This window comes from Phlebotomus papatasi, chromosome 1, assembly GCF_024763615.1.
Source record: "Phlebotomus papatasi isolate M1 chromosome 1, Ppap_2.1, whole genome shotgun sequence".
Taxonomy (NCBI): domain Eukaryota; kingdom Metazoa; phylum Arthropoda; class Insecta; order Diptera; family Psychodidae; genus Phlebotomus; species Phlebotomus papatasi.
In genome coordinates, this window is record NC_077222.1 from 55,666,032 (window position 1) to 55,691,000 (window position 24,969).

The 24,969-nt window shown below is 34.2% G+C and overlaps 1 protein-coding gene across 6 annotated transcripts in view; it reads right to left on the reverse strand.

The window, feature by feature from the left end:
• Window positions 1-4,542: 4,542 nt before the first annotated feature.
• LOC129807545 (F-actin-monooxygenase Mical) overlaps window positions 4,543-24,969 on the reverse strand; it is a 64,956-nt gene continuing 44,529 nt past the window's right edge. For 2 of the 6 annotated variants that reach the window (XM_055856956.1, XM_055856939.1), the window contains 6 exons: window positions 15,451-19,194; window positions 9,324-9,673; window positions 9,172-9,258; window positions 8,996-9,096; window positions 5,649-5,767; window positions 4,543-5,059 (listed from right to left, as the gene is read on the reverse strand). In XM_055856956.1, the coding sequence (XP_055712931.1) occupies window positions 5,054-5,059; window positions 5,649-5,767; window positions 8,996-9,096; window positions 9,172-9,258; window positions 9,324-9,673; window positions 15,451-19,194 (4,407 nt within the window). In that variant the 3' untranslated portion in view covers window positions 4,543-5,053. Of the gene's footprint in view, window positions 5,768-8,995; window positions 9,097-9,171; window positions 9,259-9,323; window positions 9,674-12,210; window positions 12,247-15,450; window positions 19,195-24,969 lie in introns of all 6 variants that reach the window. The other 4 variants (XM_055856947.1, XM_055856912.1, XM_055856931.1 and 1 more) reach the window with 3 other exon arrangements.

The following is a 24,969-nucleotide window of genomic DNA, read 5'->3' on the forward strand; positions in this document are numbered from 1 at the left end:
ATGGTACCAGTGCATCTTCAATTGGTATTCAACACTTTTAAGATATCATTCTATTGGTCACCCGACATATTCATGTCTTTTTCTAAAGTGAAAAAGCCGCCCAAGTCATCACAGTTGCACAACCCAAGTTTTTGCTCTGTATGTTATATCAATAATATTTAAAACAATTTCACTCATTCAGTTTAAACTTCTTTTGATCGGAAAAAAGTAAGTTTATTCCAATTTTTATCCATTGAGATATATTTTTCTGTAAATGGTAGACGAGCTTTAATATGTCGTTTTAGTCATTTTATGTAAATACACGAAACCGTTGAATCACCACTAAAATTATATCTGAAAAGTGTTGAATATTATTTGAAGATGCACCGGTGGCATTTTCCGAAGTTTAAACTAGTGGTCATATCAAATTCCAGCAGAATAATGCGGGAATTCACGAAGAAAGTCTTGTAATGAAATGGTTTCAGGACAAAAAACTACACATTTTGTATTAGTCAGATGATTTACCTAGCCCAAATCATATTGAAAATCTGTAAGGCATCATTGCAAGATAATTTAACGCAGAAGTTAAGCAGTATCCGACCGTGGGGAACGTATATGAACTCAAGAACGCTATCAGTAGCGCATGGCGCTAATTAAGCAAGAAACTCTTCATGAATTGGTCTTAAGTGTAGCTAAAAGACCTTATTTCTAGCATAAAGAATAAGAGATGAAGTCCACAATATTAAAATAATTCTCATTAATCTGATTTGTTTCACTTTTATTTAAAAAATCGGGATCGTCCCTATTTGAATTTCGCTCAAAAATCACCTAAAAATTTGATATTTGGCTGGCGTTCACGCACGAACGCAATTGCGCGTGGGTCACTACCATAAAAAGTCTTGTTGGATAGGCCTATATTATACAAAAAAAATATTAGGTCGATCCGACTTACAGACCACCCACACCACACACTTATAAGTCTGTCCCTATTTGAATTTCGCTCACTGTAGGAGGCTCTCTTTTAGATATTGTTGTTGGAGCCTAAAATAGTGATAAATTATCAAGACATGTTTTTTTTATTACATGGTTATTAGTAGACGTAGGGTGGAGTAACCACTTATCGCCATGTTTAGGAAAAAGAGGAATTAATTTTATTATAACCTTTGAACTCTTATTACAAGATAACTCAAATTTGACACAAAACTACTCAGATGTATTGGCTTTTGATTCGTGAAAACAATAGTCTTAGAAGTTAACGCTGGACTACTTAAAAAAAACTAATTTTTTTAACAATGCAAAAATAACCACTTCGTCGCCACTTTTCACCATTTTTTCGCCAGTTTTGTAACCACTTCTCGCCACCCACTTGAAAAGGTCCAAACTCGATTATTTTAGGCAATGTTATAAAAAGAATACATTCAGCATTTCTTTTTCCTCATGATCACCTCCCGTCAAATATTTTCGTCAGATATGTTTAAGATTTCTGCAGAAAATATCTACACCTCTGCCGAAAATCTGTAGATATTCCTACGAATTTTATTTGGGCTTGGGACAAAGTTTGTCAGAAATTCTAGCAGATTTTCTGACGAATCCTGGTGCATACTCTGATGAATTCCTGTAGGGGAAAGTTCCCATGCTTGATACTGTAAAATGATTTCCAAGGTTTGTGATTATTTTCTGAGTATCACACAGACCGAAGCAATTCCTCCAATATGACAAAAAATGTCTCACTTATTAGGTTCATAATCCCACCTCAAATAGTTCTTGAAAAATCTTAGATTTTCTTCAAGAAGAAAATGGAAATTCAGTGGCGATTTTTATACAAGTTGGGTCCGGGGCCTTCCTGTATAATAATTGATTCGACAATTCGGAGGCCCATTTTCACTGTAAAAATTTCACCGGATACAAAAAAATGCATATCAATATTTAGACGGAACTCTAATCTATCTGCTTAAATCATTTGTACGACTGGTTATTAGTTTTAAGATAACTTTTATCTAATTTTTCTAAGCCATGTTTTTATGACATTAGGGCGCTAGCGAAAACCATTTTTTCACTTTGAGTCCATGAAAATGTCACTCTGCAACCTTAAAATTCAGGCAACAGGGTTTAAGGCTATGTCAATTGTCGATAAAATTGGAGGATTACAATAGGTGTAATTATGAAAGAATCACATCTAATGATAGAGTTGCTACATTTAAATTATCATTCATGGACCCTTTTTAAAATATAGGATGGACACAGGTAGAATTTATGAATTTCTCACCACCATAAAAAACAGTGTCCCCAAGTAAAAATATTTTTACATAAATATTAATACTGATGAACTCTCTATGTGCCTATGATAGTAGTTTTCCAGAACAGCGACATTAATTAATAAATATTTATGAAATATCATGTATCGAAATTACAGTTTTGGACCCATTTTTAATTTTTGCTTCCTGAAACTAGGGAAAAAGAGCTGAGATCCTAATTTTTTTAGAAAATGTGAGGCTTAGGACCAGCTATTAAAATATATTGCTGTGAATTATAATTATTGATTAACGTTGGAAAAAAATAGTTATTATCAAGCATGGTCACTTTCCCCTAGATATTTTGCCGATTTTCTGTAGATTTTTTTCTACATTCCAGACTTTCCAGACAGCTGTGTCTGAAAAGATGGAATATTTTTCATTGAATTTTGTTTGCAAAATTCAATAAAGTGATTCTTGGTGATATCACAGTGTTTATATAAAATAAAGAATTCTGCGGCGCCGTGTTATAAGTAGAGAATAGTGAAGTGAAAACTTTAAGCAGAGTGTCGACCTAAATTTCGTATCTTTGTATCATTCCATGGGCGATTTTTAAGAAATTTGAATTTTTGCTTGAATATTTTTACTCATCTAAAATGTTTAATCGAAAATGCTTGTTAAACAGAGCATACCATTTTCTTTGTAACTTCTACAGTTTCTTGATAAATCAACAATATTTTTGTTGAGACAATGGGGACTATGCAGATTTCCTATGCAGATATTCTGCCGAAAATCTACAGAATTTCTCTAAATGTACTAGAATATACCGTTACAATTCAAAAAACCTCCGAGTAAAATCGGCAGGTATAGTAATGATAAATTAATTTCACTTACCGTAATAATTGCATGGTCATTACATTACTTATGCATGTCCTTTTTCTCGTTATTTTTTAGCTATTTAGCAGAATTCACATAGTTTTGCAAACTTCGAGATAAAGTCAAAGAGTCAAAACGTAACAAATAAAAAAAAAAACAAATTTGTCAGACTTAAGAACAAACCAAGTGACGGCTCAAAATAATTGTATGTATGAAAAAATATTGTTAAGTAAAATTATTATTTTCAGGTGTTTGAGGGGAATAAAAATTATCTTGTCAGTAGGAGAATTCTGTAATTTTTGTGGCATTGTCAGACGTGAGTTCGAAACCTGACAATGGCGATCGAGCTTTTTTAATTCTAAAAATCTAATTTAATGATATGCAAATACAGTCAATCATGGTCGATTTGTTCAATAAAATTTATTGCCATTTTTCCAGAAATCTCAAATAATGTGACTTCTAACAATGTCATGTAAGCATGGTAATGTCGCGGCTACAGAATCACAATTTCGAAAAAAGCTCTCCTAAGATACGAACACAATTTGTCAAATGGCATTTCCAGAATATTATGTCCTAGACACACTTACGACTTAAACCGAGAGACAGCTTAATGTAATTATAATCAAAATAATGATTTGAATAAATTCCCACACTGAGAGAAATCCGAAAAAGTTAAAATAACATTCCGGAAATGTTAATTTTACCCTGCAGTATTGATCCGAAAACGGTGTAAATATTATCCTTTTTAGGTGTATTATGGGTTAAAGTTACCCTTCTTTCATGTTGATTTTACTCTCAAAAGGTGTAAAATTAACATTAAATAATGTTGATATATTTTTAGACCCAAAAAGTGTTAAAGTTATGACGAAAAAAAGTTAATCGCAGCTTCTTTTTTTTCTCAGTGCACAAACTAAGCAGTTTCTTGGCTTAAACCGAGAGACGGATTAGTTAGAAACTGATGGAATTGTAATCTATAGGGTAATTCTGTAACACTCTGGAAATGCCATATGACAAATTACGTTCGAATCTCACGAGAGCTATTTTTCGGAAAAGTGATTCTGTAACTGTGACATTGTCATTGCAGCTCACGTAGCATTGTCAGAAGTCACATATTTGAGAAAAAAGCTCGATTGATATTTACGGATTTCGAATTCCCCTACTGATCATTATTTTGATTAAATCACGTTATACCGTGTGTCTCGGCTTAAGTCGTAAATGTCTCTAGGGCATTACATAATTCCCCTACGATGGATCATTACAAATTCGAAAGAGAAATTAAACTACCTCAGAAATACTTGATTTTTTAACTCAATTTTGGGAAATTAAGCAACTTGATGTTGGCCGTCTTGGCTGAGTAAGAAGTTGGAAGAAAAATTCAAGGGGATTCAAAACGTCCACACTCGAGTATCAAGGGATTCTCGTGGAATACATCCAGTAAGAAAATGAAAACCCAAAATTTTACTTGTATTAATAATTAATTAATTTGTATTATTTTTGGTTATAAAATATCATAAGTATACAATATTGCGATTTAATAAAACCAGTAATTTTGTTACATATTTAAATTGTATTAAAATAAAATAAAATGAAGAGGATAGAGACAGAACATTTTTACATTGTGCTCAAAACTGGGAATTTCATTTTATCACTTAGAAAGACGCTACATGAGAATCTTTTGCTACACATTACATTAGTTTCATATATTACTTTAGTATTGTGACGTTCTTTTAATTCTTTTTTTTTTGGCAGGCTTTTCTTAGAATAATAAAAGTAATAGTTAAAATATTTTTTTTGTTTTTTAGGTTTTTTTCCACTTTTAAAACTCTGAACCTAAAATTTTGAAAAAAATCTCTTGCCCTACTATTCTGATTTTTTTTTCTAGCTCGTCTCAAACATGTCTCATATGAATAATTACATTTTTTTTCTGTATCTCAACCAAAAATCCATTCTATTTTGTCACGATCAAATCATATCTAGAGCAAAGAGAGAGAAAAAAATTTATTACTAAAATTGTCATTAGGGAATATGTACAAAAAAACCAATAATTTAAATTAGGAATATTAAAATTTGGAAAATATCAACTTAAAACAAAAACATTAGCACATTTGAGGCATGCTTTAGAACACATTTACATACAAATAGAAAAATTCGCAAAAATCTGTGCACATTGGAAAATTAATATCATTATTAACATTTTAAATTAAATCACAATAATTATCATACGAAAAAGTGCAATTAGGCCAGAAATTATCTTTTTAAATAGCAATTTGCTATACAAAATTATTCTCAGTATAGTGGTGAATTGGTGTGATCAATAAATTAAAAAAAAAACAGTGCATTATAAGAAATTAAAAAAATGGGTGATAAATACAAAAGTAAAAAAAAATCAGGTCAAACCTTCAATCACAATCTCCATTTTCCACAAAATATAATATCACTTTTGTGTGACTAATTTTCTAATCTACTGTAAGCAAACCACAAAATGCATGCATAAAGAAAACTAAAAACAACAAGAACTGGGGCCCAGTTCAAAGTGGGTGCCACAACAATCTCAGCACTTACTTCATCGGTTGTCGGTAGCCCATCTGTTGGCCTCAGGGCTGCTCTCTTGGCCACAATTTCGAGCATTTCATTCAAAATTGCACCTTCAGCCGCCACATCGGCCGAACTCTTGTCCAATTCTGGAAAAATTTAAAATAATTCACAATTTTTAAATAAAAGGTAATTCCCACTAAAACATTATTGTTGGTTATATAAATTTATTTATGTGAGATTGAAGTAATAGAATCTCTGTAAAAATTCATGAAATAACATTGAAAGATTGCATTGGTTTTTCGATATATATATAAGTACTTTTAACACAAAATTTTGCTTCAAGAAAAAAAAATAATTGAAGACACGATCAGTAAACTGGATTTGTATGCATTGCTATTTATTTCGTGAAACCGGCAAATAAAATCAATATAAATCAATTCATTAAAAATATCAGAATTAAAATATAAATAAATAAATATCTTAAAAATAAATATCAAAGCAAAAGAAAATTCAAATGAAATTAAATAAAATATAAATTAAGATAATTAGCTTGTCACATACTTTATTAAAAACTTTTTCAAAAATTTTCGTCAAAAATTGCCTTTTTTAAAAAATTCTGACGTTTCTGCCTTACAAGTAGGGGGAGGCTTTGATCGTTCGCACATACGCTACCTTCAGACACTTCATATTTCTCCCATATTCCTTTATGAATCTCACATATGGCTATATATTGTAATAGTTAACCTTAAATCCCATCTTTCCTGAAAAAATTGAGAGTCTAATCCTTTTTTCCTAGTTTCAGGAAGCAAAAAATAAAAACAGGTCCAAAACTGTAATTTTGCTGTGCAATATTTCATACGATTGTGCAGAATTAATATCACTTTTCTGAAAAACTACTATCACAGAGGGTAGAAGGGTTATTAGGAATCAGATTTATGTAAAAATCTTTTAGGCTGAACAGGCACTTTTTGTGGGTGGAACAAAATTCACAAACTTGACTCAGATTCATCGATCGCACATAGAAGACATGGCTTCTCTCACATTTTCCAAGAAACTTCATTTTAGATGCGATCCCTCATATTCACATCTATTGTAATCTACCGATTTGATCCACCACTAAAAAGGAAAACTTAAAAATCGTAAAGTTGATAAACAAGAAGTAATTTGATTCAAATAGGCTGCAGTTGAGTAATTATTAAGCAATTTTGCATTTCTTTGATATAAAAATATTTTTCAAGCTTGCACAAACTGATTGAACGAGACCCACATGTATTCATATATACTACACAGAAAAAAAAATTTTTGTAAAAATGTTCGTAAATATTTGTGAATTCCTATGGGGGAGTTACGAAATGCTCGTGAATCGTATAACACACAAACAAGTTTGTAAATGTTTGTACTTTTTTCACAAACTTTGTTCGTAACATGATCATTTGACGAAATTTTTTTGTACTTTTACAAACATTTGTTTGTAAATGTTGGTAAACACCCAAAAAATGTTCGTAAAATTTTGTCACTTGTTCGTAAATTTTTTGTTTTCCTATAGAACATTTTACGAACATTTACGAACAAATGACAAAATTTTACGAACATTTTTTGGGTGTTTACCAACATTTACAAACAAATGTTTGTAAAAGTACAAAAAAATTTCGTCAAATGATCATGTTACGAACAAAGTTTGTGAAAAAAGTACAAACATTTACAAACTTGTTTGTGTGTTATACGATTCACGAGCATTTCGTAACTCCCCCATAGGAATTCACAAATATTTACGAACATTTTTACAAAAATTTTTTTTTCTGTGTAGTATATATGAATACATGTGGGTCTCGTTCTCTGAAGTCTAATAATTAATTAAAAAATCGCAGTGTTCGATGGTGTCTCATTTTCCCCTATGGCTTAACTCCTAATTTTCACAATTGTTTTTTCAAAAATTTTAAATTTCTACTAAGGCAAACGATTTATTAGATTTTGAAAAAATTAATAAAATTGGTTGCTATTTACAATTTTAAGACCTTCGGAAACTGGGCTTAACCACTAGTGAAGACCGCCGACCGTGTCAGCAAAGACCTGAAGTTGATAACTGCAACCGTTTGGGCTCTAGGTCGGTAAACGATTCTTTAAACCAGACATTTATCCGCAATACTGAGAGAAATCCGAAAAAGTTAAAATAACATTCCGGAAATGTTAATTTTACCCTGCAGTATTGATCCGAAATCGGTGTAAATATTACCCTTTTTAGGTTAAAGTTACCCTTTTTCATGTTAATTTTACCCTTAAAAAGGTGTATAATTAACATTAAAAAATGTTGATATATTTTTACACTTAAAAAGTGTTAAAGTTATGAGGAAAAAAAGTTAATAGCACCCTCTTTTTTTTCTAATTGAAGGATTAAGCTCAACAGTCAAGATTCTTGGAAAAAATGACTTGGGATACTTAATAAGAGGAATAGATTTTTTAGACTCTTATACAGACTTCAGATCTAAGATTTAGTCAGTTGACTTAACTTCTCTAATTTCTTACCAAAATTTTTTTCAAAAAAAGAGACTTAGGATTCAAAATAAAGGGATAATTCTCCATTACATCTTAGAAAACCTCACAAATTAATTTCTTATTATTTCGGATTTCAGGACCTTTGAGAACAGGACCAAACCTCCAGTTTGAAACCCGTATCATAATTCAGTGGAGCTATCTTAAACTATATCATTTAAATTTTATAATTTTAATGGAGTTTTTTGGAAAAAAATTAATGTCCAACTGAACTTAAAGCACGTTTATTGAGAAACATAGGAAAATTTAGTCATTACGAAGCACCTTCTCCTAAAGAATGTTGCGCATTCTTTAAGTTACATTACACATGTATCTCAGAACCTCGAGTTGGATATTACCTAAATTCAAAAAAATTATCATATTTTGACTTTTTCCAAACCTTTAAATTTAAATGCAATCTTTCAATGTTTGATATTTTGTAATGTAATGGCTGTAAATTGCTAAATGAGTTGTTTTAGAATGATATAAGCAAATTCGTCTTGAGGATTCCGTTCCATTTTTTCGCTTTTTTTTCAATTCCCTATATTGGCTGATGAATGCTAAATGAACCACTCCCATGAAGACAGCACTAATTAAAACATTCTACTCACATTTCTATCTATATAAGATACACAAGTGAAACATCATCATGAAAATGATACAGTAAAACAGAGAGTTTTGAAAGTGATAAAAATTAGTAAAGTAGATTTGAGTGATTTCCATGGAAGTTTCCTTACAAAAAAAAAGACACAAATGGGATAGGAAAATTAAACAATAAAAAAGTTAGGAAAAATACAGAAATCTATGACAAAAAGTCAAAAAAATAAAATTATTAAAGTACTTACTGCTACAAGACAACCGCATATTGAGTTGTTCTTTCAGCTGAGCATGACGATGTTCAAGTTTCAGTTCTTGTTCTCTAATTCCTAATTCCTGATCACGTTTTCTGAAGAAAAAAAATAGAAAGGTATTTTGTAATGGAACAAATTTATTGATAATTTTATATCTCTCTAAAACTTACTTCAATTGTGTTATATTTCGCCATATCTCGAGCAATTCTTTCAGATATTTCTCATCACTAGCCCCACTGGGATCACTTGCATTGAAGCTGAAAAATAAATTAGATTAATCAAACAAATTCAAACTAAAATAAAAAAAAACTAAGACACTAACTATTCTCCAAAGGATCCTTCTCCTCGAAGTACTTTCTCAATAATTACACCTCTTGCTTCCAATTCCTTTATTTGTACTTCTATTTCTTCCTGTTCTCGCTGAATCTCCTGCGCAATCCTCAGTCGCTTCAGTTCTGCCTGACGTGATGCCTTTGACATTGCCTTCAATCTCTTTAATTCCCGATTTTCAGCCACTGATGTACTTTCATCATCGGATCTCTGGTAATTTAGAGGAAGAGGCGGAATTGGTGGTGGTGTCAATTCATCTTCACTCCTGCGATTGCGCCAATCAGCTTTAAGGCAATCCTCTGATTTGCTTCGTTCCGAATACGATGGAGAATTCTCCTTTTCCTGTGATGCCCAAAAATCACCCAAAGATTAATTGGGGCCAAAAAATCGTGTTTTTTAGTAAAAAAAAAAATCTACTGCACAAAAAACAGATTTGCCAAGATTTTAAACCTATGATACGGATTCTCCAATTACCTCTTTGCGGATCATTTTTGACAAAGCACTTGTCAGCCTAAAAGTATGACAATGGTAAAACAAAAAGATATTTAAGAATGAATCAGGCTTAATATCTTTATGTCCAACTATAAGTGTTTGTTGAAGCAAGAATATTCTACGAGATAAGATTAGATCATGTTCGGAAAAAATTCACAATTCAAGGTTGAAACGCATTGAACATCAAATTCCAACATTACAAAAAAAAAGATAAGCAAAAATGTTTACGCAAGGGGGAAGTGAGGCACCTTTGAATTCAGGTACCTTTAAAATTGGGCATTTTTCTACTATCTTTAAACGGAACTGGATTTCGCCATGATATAATGTAGCTCGAGAAATCAATTGTGAAGTTAATTTACATCATGATAACCCTCACTTGATCTTAAAAATAGACGAAGAATGCCCAATTTCAAAGGTACCTGAATTTAAAGGTGCCCCATTTTTGTACATGATTTTTTTTTTAAAGTTGTTTTTTTAAACCTCATATCACGATAGCAAATCGAGAGATTATGAAGTACACAGTAAAAAAATGTGTAAAATATAACTACTATAATAGTGCAAAATCGACCATTTTAGTTGTTTAATTTAAAAATGTTTAAAAAATGCACAACATTTTGGTAATTCATTGTCACGTGATTGAAAATTACCACTATTATAGTTGAAAAATTTTCAACAATGTTGTTTAATTTGAACATGTGTAAAATTTTAACACTATAATAGTGTGGAATCGAATAAATTAATTATTTAATTGCGATCTGTGTAAAATTTCTCACTGTTATAATCATAAAAATTTTTCAACAATAATGTTTCGTGATATAAAACTGTTTGAAAAATTCTAAAAATTACCACTATTATAGTATGATTACAGTTTTTCACATTATATAGTGTGAAAAAATACACAACTTTATGGTATTTTTTGTCACATGATCAAAAATTAACACTATTATAGTTTGATCATAATTTTTAACACTATTATATTGTGAAGCCTTGTGTATTTCAACCAAATTTGTTGAATTTTTAAACAAAAGTTGTTGAATTTTGAGACAAAAGTAGTTTAATTTTTAAACAAAAGTTGTGTAAAAATTGTTGAATTTCCACTTAAGACTTATACTTCAGTCGAGATGCTTTTCATTGGGCAAAAGTCATATAGAACATCAAATATTTATATGCATAATAAGTATATCGTGAATATCCGAGCATCAGATGTAATCATTTCGCATTAGGGGGGGGGGGGGGGATCCCGAGTACAGGAAAAACCAATAAAAATGCCTAAAAAGGCAAAAAAATCAAAATATTCGAAATTAAAAGAAAATTCAACAATAAACAGAATTCAACAATTTTTGAATTTACACATAAAAATTCAACAATTTTTAAAGTCAACAATTCCAAATTCAACATCTGGAAAATCAACGACTTTAAATTAAACAATTTTAAATTAAACACTTTTTTTCAAATTTAACACTATGATAGTAGTGTGAAAGATTACACACTATAATAGTGTTATTTTTTTTTACTCTGTATAGAAAGTTTTGGAATAGGTTTCAAGTAGACCTCCAACACATTAAGAACACAACTATCAAATTTAATATAAAAAAAATAAAAATAAAGGTTAGGCCTCTAACAAGAAATTTTTCGAATAAGAAAAATATTCCGCTCGGGAATTCAAGCTTTGCGGTTTATCAATTTACAAACGATTTTCACCGATTGTTTGATTACAACAAATTTTGATCAGAAATGTATTACAAATAATACAATGAAATTTTGGAAAATAATCGATTTTTTTTTCATTTTTTTGTCGGTTAAAACTAATTCAGACTCATCCAGAATTTCAAAATATTTTAAATGATATCAAACTTGCCTCAAATCTCTGAGAAATAGGCTTTTTAAACTTTTTAATATTTGACCTTGAAAAGGAGTTAGGACAGTTAAAAAGGAATGATTCAAGGTCATTGTAAAAGTAAAAAAAATATATGTCTAGAATATGGTTAATGGAAAGCGCGCTATTTTCGGACCATTGAAGCTTCGGATAACTCGATCTTTTCCCATAATCCTACAGATAATTCTAGAAAAAAAACACACTGAACTTCTAAAGCTTAACTTTGTGTTCTTCTAACTTCACTTCGCGGGCTGCAAAATAAAAAATAATCCATAGAAAGGAATACAACAATTTTTCTGATAAAATTTGTGAGTTACATAACATCATAAAACAATCTTGGCAAATCTATAGAAGAAAAAGAAAAAAAAACCCAAAGAAAAATGAAACACTTCCATAACAAAAGACAAATAAAAATAAACAATGAAAATGAAAATAAAAAAATTCACAGCTAGAAAAACGAACATAGAAAACGACACTTCGGACTCAAAATATAACTTTGAGGTATGCTTACACAATAAATCATTAATTCTCGTACATCAAAGCACGACTGGAATAGCAGATGAGGGCAAAATTCATTATTAGTTCTTCAATTTTTCTTTAATAATTAAATTAACTTTATGAGATTGCTTTAGCCAATTGTCTCCATATTTTTCTCAGATTGTTTAAATAAATTTGAATTTTGTTTTTTTTGTTTTTGTAGGGCTGTGTCTTGTTGAATATCGTACATTACAAGATCAATCAGAGTTAAGTAAGGTGAACTTAAAGCTAATGGTCAAATTGACCTTATGGTGTATTTTTGTATCTATTAAAAAATACATACAGGATAGAATTTTTTTGAAAGAACCTACATATTTATATGCCAAAATAAGTCAAAACTAAGAAAAATATTGTAACTGTACCAAAATTCGTCCAGCTTACAATTTTGGCCAGTTCTTTTGTTCCTCAAATATCCATGAAGTTTATAGTTTTTGCATACTCAAGAGATAATACAATGCAAAATAAAAACAAAAAATGTCGCTTTCACGAATGACATATTGTGAAACAGGCTTTGGAAGAATTCCGGAAGGGCAAGGAACTGTTATGAGAATCAAGGTGACCGAAATATCACTCAAAGCTATGTCTATATTCTTTTATTCTTTTCACAATGTATTATAAAAATTATCTTGGGTAAAACAAAGACGATAAACAATCTGCAAGGTTCCAAGCAACACTTTTTTATATGATGTAACAAAAAATCAATTTGTTATTTTGTACTCCCTCCGTTTCAAAATAAGTCGCACATTTGGGAAAAATTATTGTTCCGAAATAAGTCACGTTTGGGAGAAAAGTGGAATTACGGGAAAGTTTGTTGGTAAATTTTTTGTGTGTCAAGAATAATCTCTTGTAAAAAACTACTGTTAATGTTCAAAACTAAAATTGGAGTCCAGTCTCGGTGGTAAGTTGAGGAACGAATGTCTTAAATGTTTTTTTTTATTTTTTGCGTATTATTTTCAATCTAAACTAGAATTAGATGCAAGCAAAATGGTGAGAGAAGATAGAGACTTGGGACCTTCGGGGAACCCCCCCCCCCATAGGTTGACCCTAGGACCATTAATATGTCCCTACTTTATATATCTAGAGTATGCGAAAATTAAAAATCTCGATGGAAGTTTTAGGAACAAAAGAAGTGACCGAAATTGCAACCTGTAGGAGAATTCTGTAATTTTCCTGGCATTGTCACGCGTGAGTTCGAAACCTGAAAAATGCCATTAGAGCTTTTTTTGTCATATCATATGAGTTCGAAAATGCAATTCATTGATTTTTTAATGAAATCCCTTTACTTGATGATTTTATGAAAATACAGTACGTCTTGGTTGATTTGATTTATTTAAGAAAATTCATTGTCATTTGAATTGCCAGGAATCTCAAAGATGTGACTTGTGACAATGCCACGTGAGCTGAAATGGCAATGTCACGGCTACAGAATCGCATTTTCGAAAAAACTCCTCTAAGATTCGAACCCAATTTGTCATATGGCATTGTCAGAGCGTTACAGAATTCCCCTCCTGTATAGGAATTCTGTAATTTTCGTGGCATTGTCACGCGTGAGTTCGAAACCTGAAAAATGCCATTAGAGCTTTTTTTGTCATATCATATGAGTTCGAAAATGCAATTCATTGATTTTTTAATGAAATCCCTTTACTTGATGATTTTATGAAAATACAGTACGTCTTGGTTGATTTGATTTATTTAAGAAAATTCATTGTCATTTGAATTGCCAGGAATCTCAAAGATGTGACTTGTGACAATGCCACGTGAGCTGAAATGGCAATGTCACGGCTACAGAATCGCATTTTCGAAAAAACTCCTCTAAGATTCGAACCCAATTTGTCATATGGCATTGTCAGAGCGTTACAGAATTCCCCTCCTGTATAGGAATTCTGTAATTTTCGTGGCATTGTCACGCGTGAGTTCGAAACCTGAAAAATGCCATTAGAGCTTTTTTTGTCATATCATATGAGTTCGAAAATGCAATTCATTGATTTTTTAATGAAATCCCTTTACTTGATGATTTTATGAAAATACAGTACGTCTTGGTTGATTTGATTTATTTAAGAAAATTCATTGTCATTTGAATTGCCAGGAATCTCAAAGATGTGACTTGTGACAATGGCACGTGAGCTGAAATGGCAATGTCACGGCTACAGAATCGCATTTTCGAAAAAACTCCTCTAAGATTCGAACCCAATTTGTCATATGGCATTGTCAGAGCGTTACAGAATTCCCCTCCTGTATAGGAATTCTGTAATTTTCGTGGCATTGTCACGCGTGAGTTCGAAACCTGAAAAATGCCATTAGAGCTTTTTTTGTCATATCATATGAGTTCGAAAATGCAATTCATTGATTTTTTAATGAAATCCCTTTACTTGATGATTTTATGAAAATACAGTACGTCTTGGTTGATTTGATTTATTTAAGAAAATTCATTGTCATTTGAATTGCCAGGAATCTCAAAGATGTGACTTGTGACAATGCCACGTGAGCTGAAATGGCAATGTCACGGCTACAGAATCGCATTTTCGAAAAAGCTCCTCTAAGATTCGAACCCAATTTGTCATATGGCATTGTCAGAGCGTTACAGAATTCCCCTCCTGTATAGGAATTCTGTAATTTTCGTGGCATTGTCACGCGTGAGTTCGAAACCTGAAAATGCCATTAGAGCTTTTTTTGTCATATCATATGAGTTCGAAAATGCAATTCATGGAATTTTTAATGAAATCCCTTTACTTGATGATTTCATGAAAATACAGTATACGTCTTGGTTGATTTGTGTAACTAAATTTATTGTCATTTCAATTGCCAGAACTCTCAAATATGTGATTTCTGACAATGTCACGTGAGCTGAAATGGCAATGTCACGGCTACAGAATCGCATTTTCGAAAAAGCTCTCCTAAGATTCGAACCCAATTTGTCATATGGCATTGCCAGAGCGTTACAGAATTCCCCTCCTAGTTTCCCCTTACTTCAGTGAGTGAGTTGCAATAAAAGCGACAGACTCAGATCTCAATTTTCCTCAAAAATTTACAATATTATTTAGGTGAACCCCAACAGGGCTTACAGCAAAGACGGTTTTCTACGAATTTTGGATATTAGGATCATCTTAAAATTCTATGTTGTAAATTGCCGGTAAATTTCAATTTCTCAAAGACACAGCCCTATTCATAAAGAAATCAAAAAAAAATCGGATATGCAAAGAATTGATTGTCCTACCTTTGATTTTTCTTTATGCTTTGACGACAACTTGAAGAGCCCAAAAACTCCATCGGCTTTGTCTTTGTTAATTTGATTGATGGCATCCTTCGAGTCCTTTTTCTTGTGAAAAAAGTCCGATACTGTCTGTATAATACTTTTCCGGCGTTCCGGATCCTTACTCCTCGATCTTCGATCATTCTGTCTCTTTGGACTCTCCTTCTTTCCATTGGGCGTCTTATCATTGACCATAGATTCTCCAGTCAAATTTGAATCTGACGTAAATTCTGTACCTTTGAAGAATTTTCTAGGTGTACTCTTTCCAACACTATCACCATCGATACTCTTTTCGAATTGCACGAAGGAATTTGCTGTTGAAATATCACTAACACTTTTGGAAGCCATTAGCTTCTGTTCACGCACTTTTGCATCATCGGATTTATTGGGTGTATCTGCGAGATCTAATTGATAGCGTTTCCTTAGCATTTGCATCTTTTCTTCAGGACTAAGTCCGAGATCTTCGTTGGATTTCAATCTGGCCCTAGCCCGAGCTTCTTGACGGAGTTTATCGGAATGTACTAGAGTTTTTTCATCAATTCTCCGGGCACTTCTTGGTGGTGGAATTGGTGTTTTGAAGGATTCTGCAATTAAGTCATTCTCTGCTGACGTCAAGCGTGAACTGTAGCCACAGAAAGACTGAGTTTTTGTCAGTTTTTTCGGTGATACAGGTAAAACAATTCCACCAAATTTACTGTCAACATTTTCACTGACAGGTCGATCTTTTAGTTTATCCGGAGATGATATTGTAGTCTCGAGGACTTTACTAGGTGACTGAAGAGGTTCAAAGACTTTCGATGGAGGTGTACGTTTGTCTCCTGGAACTGGATGACAGTGCGGAAGGTCAAAAGATGAAAGTCCGGAAAGTGTTAAACTTCCACTGGTACCGCCAAATTGTCGTGATCGACTTCTATTGAGTCTTTTCTCTGCATTAAGTTGCTTTTTCGTCTGCAACTTATCCATCACGAGATCATGAATGAGATCTTTCTGCTTTGCCCGTTCCTTTGTAATTTCCTCGAGTTTCTTGGTAAGTGTGGGCGGTTCTTTGATTTTATCATCGAAAATACTGAGTTTATTGGGTGCAAAGGACGTTGGGGATGGGAGTTCAGGAGCACTAGAATCAGTTTCTCCCTTTGACGATCTCCTCTTGGACTTTTTCACATCAATTGAATCCCGTGAATTACTTATTTGAGAAATTTTCATTTGTAATTTCCTCACATAGTCTTCATAGCTCATTTCATCGGGTGTATTTCGATGAGAATCATCCTTTGAAATTGCTTTTACAGCTTCACCAAATGATTGTTCTACGGCATTTTTATCTGCTGAATCTAATGGACTAGTTACAACGGTAAGTGCTTCACTATCTTCCGTGGTATTTGTTTGGGATGTTATGAGAACAAGACTGTCATCTTCAATTTCATTATTGAGGCTGGAATGTTGTTCTGAATCTTGACTTTTGACCTGAGACGATGATGTATCAGTGAACACAGATTTAGTGATTTCGTTGACGGGAGTTTTGAGTTCACCCTCACTGGATGATGACAAAACACAGGCTCCTTGCTCAATATAATCAATACCGGGAATTTCTTTTGCCGGACTCACTTCCGGTTTACCATATCCCAAATTCAAGCGTGATGAACTCGAATATCCAGTATCACTGCGATAACTGGGACAATATCTACTGGAAATTTGTTCTGGAACATGATCCACAAATTCCACATATCCCCGATTTCTCAGCATACCCTTATTTGTGGTCGAATAAGTCTCTACGCATCCATCAGACCCTGTATCCATGAATTCAATATTGTCAATGTCAAAGCTCTTCATAATATTACTCTCAAGATCACCATCACTGAGTTGCTGAACAGTTGGTTGTTCCTGCTGTGGCATCTTTTTCTTTGCCTTTTTATTTCTCTTAATTGTACCCTTATTGGAATTCAGGGCAAATTCAATATCAACAAAATTCTCCGAAACTGCATCATCAGCCGTCCAATCGGACAATTCCGTTTCGGTCAACACTTGCCCCGTAATTTCTGTCTCTGAATCCGATTGACCACCAAATCCAGGTGGCGCATTAGCTGTGGGTGTTTTATCACGATCAATAATTGGTGACTCAAGTACACTATCCCCTCCATCACGTGTCTCCTCCAAATTCAATGGTAAATTCTTCAATGATTCAATCTTACTCTTATTGCGTGCATCAAATTTGAATGAATCATTCCTCCGCAATACTTCACCAATTCCCCTAGCCACATCATTCTTCTTCTCATCATTATTGCAACTAATATCACATTCACTCTGTGCGGGATTTTCCTCCTTAACCTGAATTTCAGGCAATTTTTCCAGTAACTTCAAATCTTCCGGATCCCCAATGTACTTCCCATCGACAATCATCAAACTATCAATTTGCATCAATTCACCCGTTGTATCCCTCACTTCAAGTCGCGGAACAAAACGTTCATTGACCTGAGTATCTGGACTAGTGGTAGAATCAAGAATATAGTGTGGAATCTCCTCTAAACTCGATGTACTCGATGAATTGGACAAACTATCAGATTCCACGTCAGAATCCGACTTGGGCTTCTTCTTCGGTTCCCATGAATTCATCACAGGCACCTGAATTGTGGTCTCTTGCACATCTAACACATCCCTCTGTCGCAACAGTGAATCAATAGCTGATTTATCAGCTTCAATTTTACTCTTCACCGATGACAGAGAATCCGGCACTACTTGCTCATTCTTATCCAAACTTCCCATTGAATCAAATTTTCCCAGAGTGGAATCAGCCGTGAGATCAATAACTTCTATCACTTTGTTATTTTCCACATCTTCACTGCACTCCAATTTATCAATAAACTCCTGATTAGCCCTTATCATATCCTCCGGAAGATCAACATTTGCAAGATCAACTATTGGAATATCATCATTACTTTTGCCACTGATAAAATCCTTCAATTTATTCTCCACCAATGCCGTATTTATCGTTTCCGTCGGCACTACATGCTCCTCCTCAATTCTCTTCTCAACCATCTCCCTCAAATTATTATTCATCCCATAAACATTAATTTTCTCATTGATCCTATTCGATTCAATCTCCTTCTTATCCTCCCTACTTCCACTCAATCTATTCGTCTGCTTGAGAAACATCTGCATTGTCGGACTAATATCTGATCCAGGATTGAGCAATTTCTGACATTGAGAAATATTTGAGTGAAAATTCTTAAAAGCCGAATCTAAAACTGAAGTTGAACCAGATTTCATTAGACCCGTATTTGCAGTTTCCCCCAGTAAATATCGTTTCTTCAGTTCCAAACTCTTCTTCGATGCAATCCCCTCAGTACTTGGGGCTTTGTTGAGCATATAGTCACCCGGACGAGGATTCCGAAGTGGAGTACGATTGGTACTTGCCAACACTGACGGATCAACCTGAACCAGAGGCTTTATATCCAATTCAATTTTACTACTGAACTCACTCATTTTTCCCTCGCCACTATTGTTTGTCTTTGTCACCTGCCGATTCCTCAGGCCATTTGAAATCATTCCCTGTCGAATGTGCACACGAGTCGGTCGCCTCAGGAATGTATCATCAATGACAATCTGAGGAGGTGTCTTTGTGATGGGATCATGATCAAATTCCGAATCTGTGGAAATTTCCGTTGCTGAATTTGGCTCAATCTCCACTGATGATGACTCTGAATCGGATTGAACCTGAAAGGCAATTGATCCAATTACTAAACCTGAAATACCTTTCCCACAAAAACCAGCATTTACATTTACAAAGAAAATAAAAACATTGTTAAAAAAAACTGACGGACTTTTTTACTTGGCAACAGTAATTTTGTTTCGATTTTTTCTCACATTTTGCACGGGAATAATATTTGGGTAACTAAATACACCGCGCCCATAAATTTGGCTCAGTAACGCCCCTTTAGGGAGATATGATCAATATCTGATTGAAGATCTATTCTTTATACGGTAATAATGGAGTAGAACGAAATATGTCAATCACAACGTCTGATTTGCAAAGGTATCTGCAGGACAGAATTTAGAAAAATTGGCCACGCCCCCTTACCACATAACAAGCTTTATTTATAATAATAATAATAATATTAAAAATCAATATTTTTCATTAATTTAGCCAGTAAATCTATAAAACGGACAAAAAGCAATCTGAATCCTCTTAAATCTGAAACCTCTCAGTTTCGAAAAAAGTTGTACGTTTGAGAAAAATCAAGATTAAAGGTAAAGTTCAAACCATGGGGTAGCCAATTGCGGGAAACTAGAGAAAGTCAGACCTCTAAATCTTTAGCAATTCACTGGAAATTTCTAAAGGATCCATGGAAACTACTAAGGTATCGTAAATACGTATGGCTTTACTACCCTGTTGTTCGTAAGCTTTTCTTTAATCATTGCACTAAGGATGATCTTCACCGATCAAACAAACAAGGTAAATCGGATTGATGAAGATCATTGTTAAGTAATAGAATTAAAGAAAAGCTTGCGAACACAAGAAGGGCACTCAATGGATCAAGTGGAGGACCGGTCGTTCGTTCTATGGTGGATGCAAGGTCCCCGATTCCAATCTACTTTAAGTTACCAGGATTTTTTTTGGCAAAAAAAAAGATTTGGACACTTTGAGGATAAAATTGGACACTAAAAATAAATTGATTAAAATTATGGATTTTTATTCCAATATTTGATGAATAAGGATTTCTATCTAAATATTTGTTCTTTTTCGAAGATTTTAACACTAAATACGTTAAATTTTGAATATGATTTGAGTTGAAATTGCTTTGTTGAAAATTCAGTGTGAGCAATTGCTTACGAGGACAGAACTTCGTGTTTACTTCTTTCTTATTTAGCTGTGGTGAAGTACTAACAATGTTTCTTCACTTTTTTTGAGTGATATTATTGAATATTGTGTTGATTCACGTTAATGGTAAACTGTACATTTGACCTGAAGTGAGATTTGCCTTGTGAATTAGATTTTTTGTGTGAAAAATGGGCAATTTTCAAAGAGGTTCACCAGTGAGGTGATACTCCTTATTTTGGACAAGTGTTTTTCTCACGAAATTTCGTGAAGTTTTAGCTTTTGTGATGACTAGGCTGAACAAATGCCTGGAGAAACAAAGGAGCATTATCTCTACGAAAGAGATGTAGTCAGAAATGTCTTGAAAAGCTCCCGGAAAGGCCAGGGAATGAGTGAATCCGCACGTACTTTGAGTACCGAAGTCAACTCACTTTAATGAATGATATGGAAAGTTTCCGGGCTTCTTGTGACATTCTACGTTTCATTTACATGAACAGGAAGAGGACTTGGTAAGATTGGTTCATGAAATGAAGAACAATGGGCATCCTGTTGAGGCGGATTAGCTGTCCAAATTTACAGCCAAGTTGTCCAAATTAATAACCAAGTTGTCCAAAGTAAGAGCCAAATTCACCTCTACATATCAATTCATTTTTAAACGTATTAAAACTAATTTTAGTAAAAATAAGACGAAAAATGGCTTGCTAAGTTTCTAAGCAACCCTTCTGAAAAGAGAGTAACAAAAAAAGACAATTAGTATTGAAAATATCGCACTTCAAACTTGGAACATCGATGCTTATAAGCAGACTGGGCAAAATTGTGAGCCCTTACCCTATCCAAAAAACTTCGCTTGCGGGAAGGCCTTTTCCTCTATGGAACGTTGTGCCACCATTATTATAATAATAATTTATTACGAACAGAAAGTTAGCAAAGTCACCTGTATCTACTGTTTGCTTAAAAATCTACTAGAAATACTTGGATACGGGGATGTCTTGAAAATGAATAGAGAATACAGAGAATACATAAATGCCTAACAAGAACCAAAGAGAAAAACCTTAAAAAAACATGCAACTCTTGAGAGTCATAGGTCGTAGTGCGGTAACAGTGAAGGAGATATTTGTCAACTTAACCACTGCTGCGGAAAGGATGGGACTCTCAGTGTCAACGAGCAAAAGATGAAGTACATGGCAACAGGCCCCGCAGTGGCAAGATAACACCAGAACTTCACGGTTGGTTCGTGAAACTTAGAGGTCGTCTAAAACTTCAAATATCTCAGATAAGTGTTTGTTTATTCTATCATCCATATTTCGTTCTCGAAACGTTTCTCGATCATCGAAGATCATAATATATGTATAATACGACCACTAGCCCCCGGCGAAGTGTTTTTTTAATGGAGCTTTTTGAAGCCAACTCACAAATGGATCAGAAACTCAGCTTACATTTCTCAGAACAAGACCGCATTTAGACAGATATGTACATAGTATTTATCCCTCTTTATAAGGCTCACTTCAATTTTGACATATATCGTGTAACGGTCACGAGTGCAGAAAAATTCCCATACGCATTTGTATGTGAAAGTAGGAAATTGGCTTCAACTTTGAAGGCCTCTCGCCGGGGACTAGTACGACCATAGTCAGGCCCATTGTCACTTAATTGACGAGCAATATCGCTATTGATCTTCGAGAGGCGAATTCTGAGACGGATCAATGGCCCAGTGAGGGAATCAGAAAAAGTTAGTGGAGAGTGTCGTATCCGGACGAACCATTTGCTAGAACTTCATCAGAACACGTCAAATCAACTGGTTGGGACACATTTAGCCCATCCGGCAAATTCCAGTTGAAAACATGCACAAAAAACTACTGAACAGTGAGCCTGAAGAAACAAGGATGAGAGGACGCCCTAGAAAACGATGGAAGCAAGTAGTAGGCAGTGTCCTCAAACAGCTGTGGGTTCTACGGTGCTAAAGGGAGCTGGCGGAGAGTCGCCAGGACTGAAGTAGATTAGTGCAAGAGGCCTGGTCCCTTAAATTGACGTTGCAGCCATCTAACTGAGTAACACTTGGGAGTCCGCATGGAACGCTTAGGAACCTTTATTTTATCATAGAACCTTTCTTTGGGAAAATTGAGTGATAGCACGTCCATACTATGCCACGCCCATTTGTGTAGGCTGTCTCTACTGAGACCACAGATTTTATCCGTCTTTCCTCGTAAGATTGACAAAATTTAAAAAATGAATTATTAAAAAAAGTGGATTATATAACTGCTGTGGCGAATCGCCTATATTGTTTAATAAGCATAATTATTGTATATCATATTAATGATTATCGAGTCAATGAGTCAGTGTCGCTTTGTACTTCAACGGAGTAACAACAATAAAGAAGCTAGTGCAAGTGTAACCAGGACTTTTAATCTAACAGTGGTGTCAGAAGTGGTTTTATGAGTCGAAGGAGTTTTGATCTTCGCAATAGGCACGTGCCCAGCCAAGCTGCATCTAATCCGTTCCAGAGGAGCACTATAACCCAAAGAAGCCCCCCGCTTTCACAATCTTCAAACAACTTAATCGCTGAACAGTCTGGATCAGTTCCGGAACTACAAATTACAACTTGCTCTTCACGATCATCTTCTACTTCATCTCAATCAAACTCTCCTGGTAACACACTGCTGGACCAAACCAGATCTTCACCTGGATTTACATTTGCAGATATACAAACACCAGCAGCTTCTCAACACGATCGACACTCAGTAAATCCACTGGACTGGAGTCTCAGAGACGCATTACCAGACGATAATCAACTTGTATCTCCATTCTCCAGCATCCGAGCAACACATCCGTCTGAATCAACCGAGATGCCAGGAAACTCTAATCCACAAAACAACACTAACCAAGATGGATCTCAATCCAGACAGACAAATTTTCGTCTTCCCTATCTGGAAGCTTGGAAAACTATTCCAGAACTTAAGGGTGAGCCCAAAGACGTGCAACATTTTTTCTATATATGTGATAATATTTATGAAGATTACTACGGGGATGGGGATAGTGATGCAGAGTTCATTAGATCAATCAAATATAAAATCAGTAATAGTGTACATGAACAAATTCGCGACGCAACTTTTAACAGTTATGAGGAGTTCAAAAATGAAATTCTAAATCTCTTTGGTCCAGACATAAATTTGGCGGGCGCTTTTCAAAATCTTGAAAGACTTTCACCGAAACATCAAGAAAGTTTAGTGGACTTTGGCAGTCGCGTTGAATCAGCGCAAAAGACATTGAACCATGTACATGCATTATTGCTGAACGGAAATTTACCTACGTCAATCAAAGACGCACATACTGAATTGGCGATTTCAGTTTTTGCTAATGGCATTCGTCATCAAGAAACAAGAATCCTGACGTTAGCGAAACAATTTCGATCTCTGCAATCCGCAATAAATTTCGCGACGAATTATAAAAAACAAAATCCACAATTAGGTCAAAACAATGCCTCGTCATCTCAAGCAAATTCAAATAATTCTCGCAGAGTCACACTGCAAAACTCAAGTAGCTCAAATAATCGCACAATCAACAGAAATGCAATCTTTAACCCAAATCGCTCTTCTAATCAAAACAATTCACTCTCAGGTACAAGCGCCAGACAAAATACAACTCTTAATTCCACTTTTCGTCCAAGAGGTGGTCAATTTGAATCCACACAATTTCATGATAGATCTCGTATAAATCCAGTAATAGATAATGAACAGGATGATGAAGAATTTTCGGGAAACGAAGACGGGTCGGCAATTCAGATGGATGCCGAGTTGTCGACCGAGCAATAGGAATCTTTAATAGTATTCCCGAAGGTTATATTCAGTCTTATTTGCTCAATATTTATCTGGACATTGAGGGTCATATTAAAATGTATAAGCTACTTTGCGACACCGGTTCCCCATTTACATTTTTGAGATTTTCTATCTTGCCCTCCACTACTAAAATTAATAATACAAATTCATTGAAAATAATTGGAATAACTGATTCTGAATCGAAAACCTTAGGGACTACGTTTTTTAAATTGGGAGTAGATCCTAACAAAATGATGACTGATGGAATTGCACAAATCCTTCCAGAATCTTCAAAATTTCCATATGATGGGATTCTTGGTCGAGATTTCTTAGATAAAATGGATGCAGTAATTTTTATTAAAGACAAGCAAGTCCTGTTCAATACCATAAACGTGCTCTTGCCGTTCACTGTTCCTTGCGAACGTTACCATAATGTAGCCTCCACGGCTGCTTCTGAAGACAAGGCTCTCAATCCTAGTGCTCTTGCTCTAGAAAAAGAGTCAATAACGGAAATTACCACTATACAAGGTCAATGTTTCTTGCCTGCACAAACACAAACTTTTGTTCAGGTCACACTTCCTGAAAATAAGCCATTGTTATGTATGACACAAGGATTGGAATGCGGTGTAAATGTTTTTAGCTGTATTGTTCAACCTCGTGAATGCAAGGCAAGAATCCCTATTATGAACACTAATTCTTTTGACAAGACTTTGAAGGATTTCAGTCTTAAATTTCAATCATTGGATATAGAACAGTATCACGTATATGAGATAAGGATCGAACATAATTCCAAATTGAAAATGGAAGATCGACATAAACAAATTTTAGATTCCATAAAAATAGGACGCGAGCTTGCTCCTA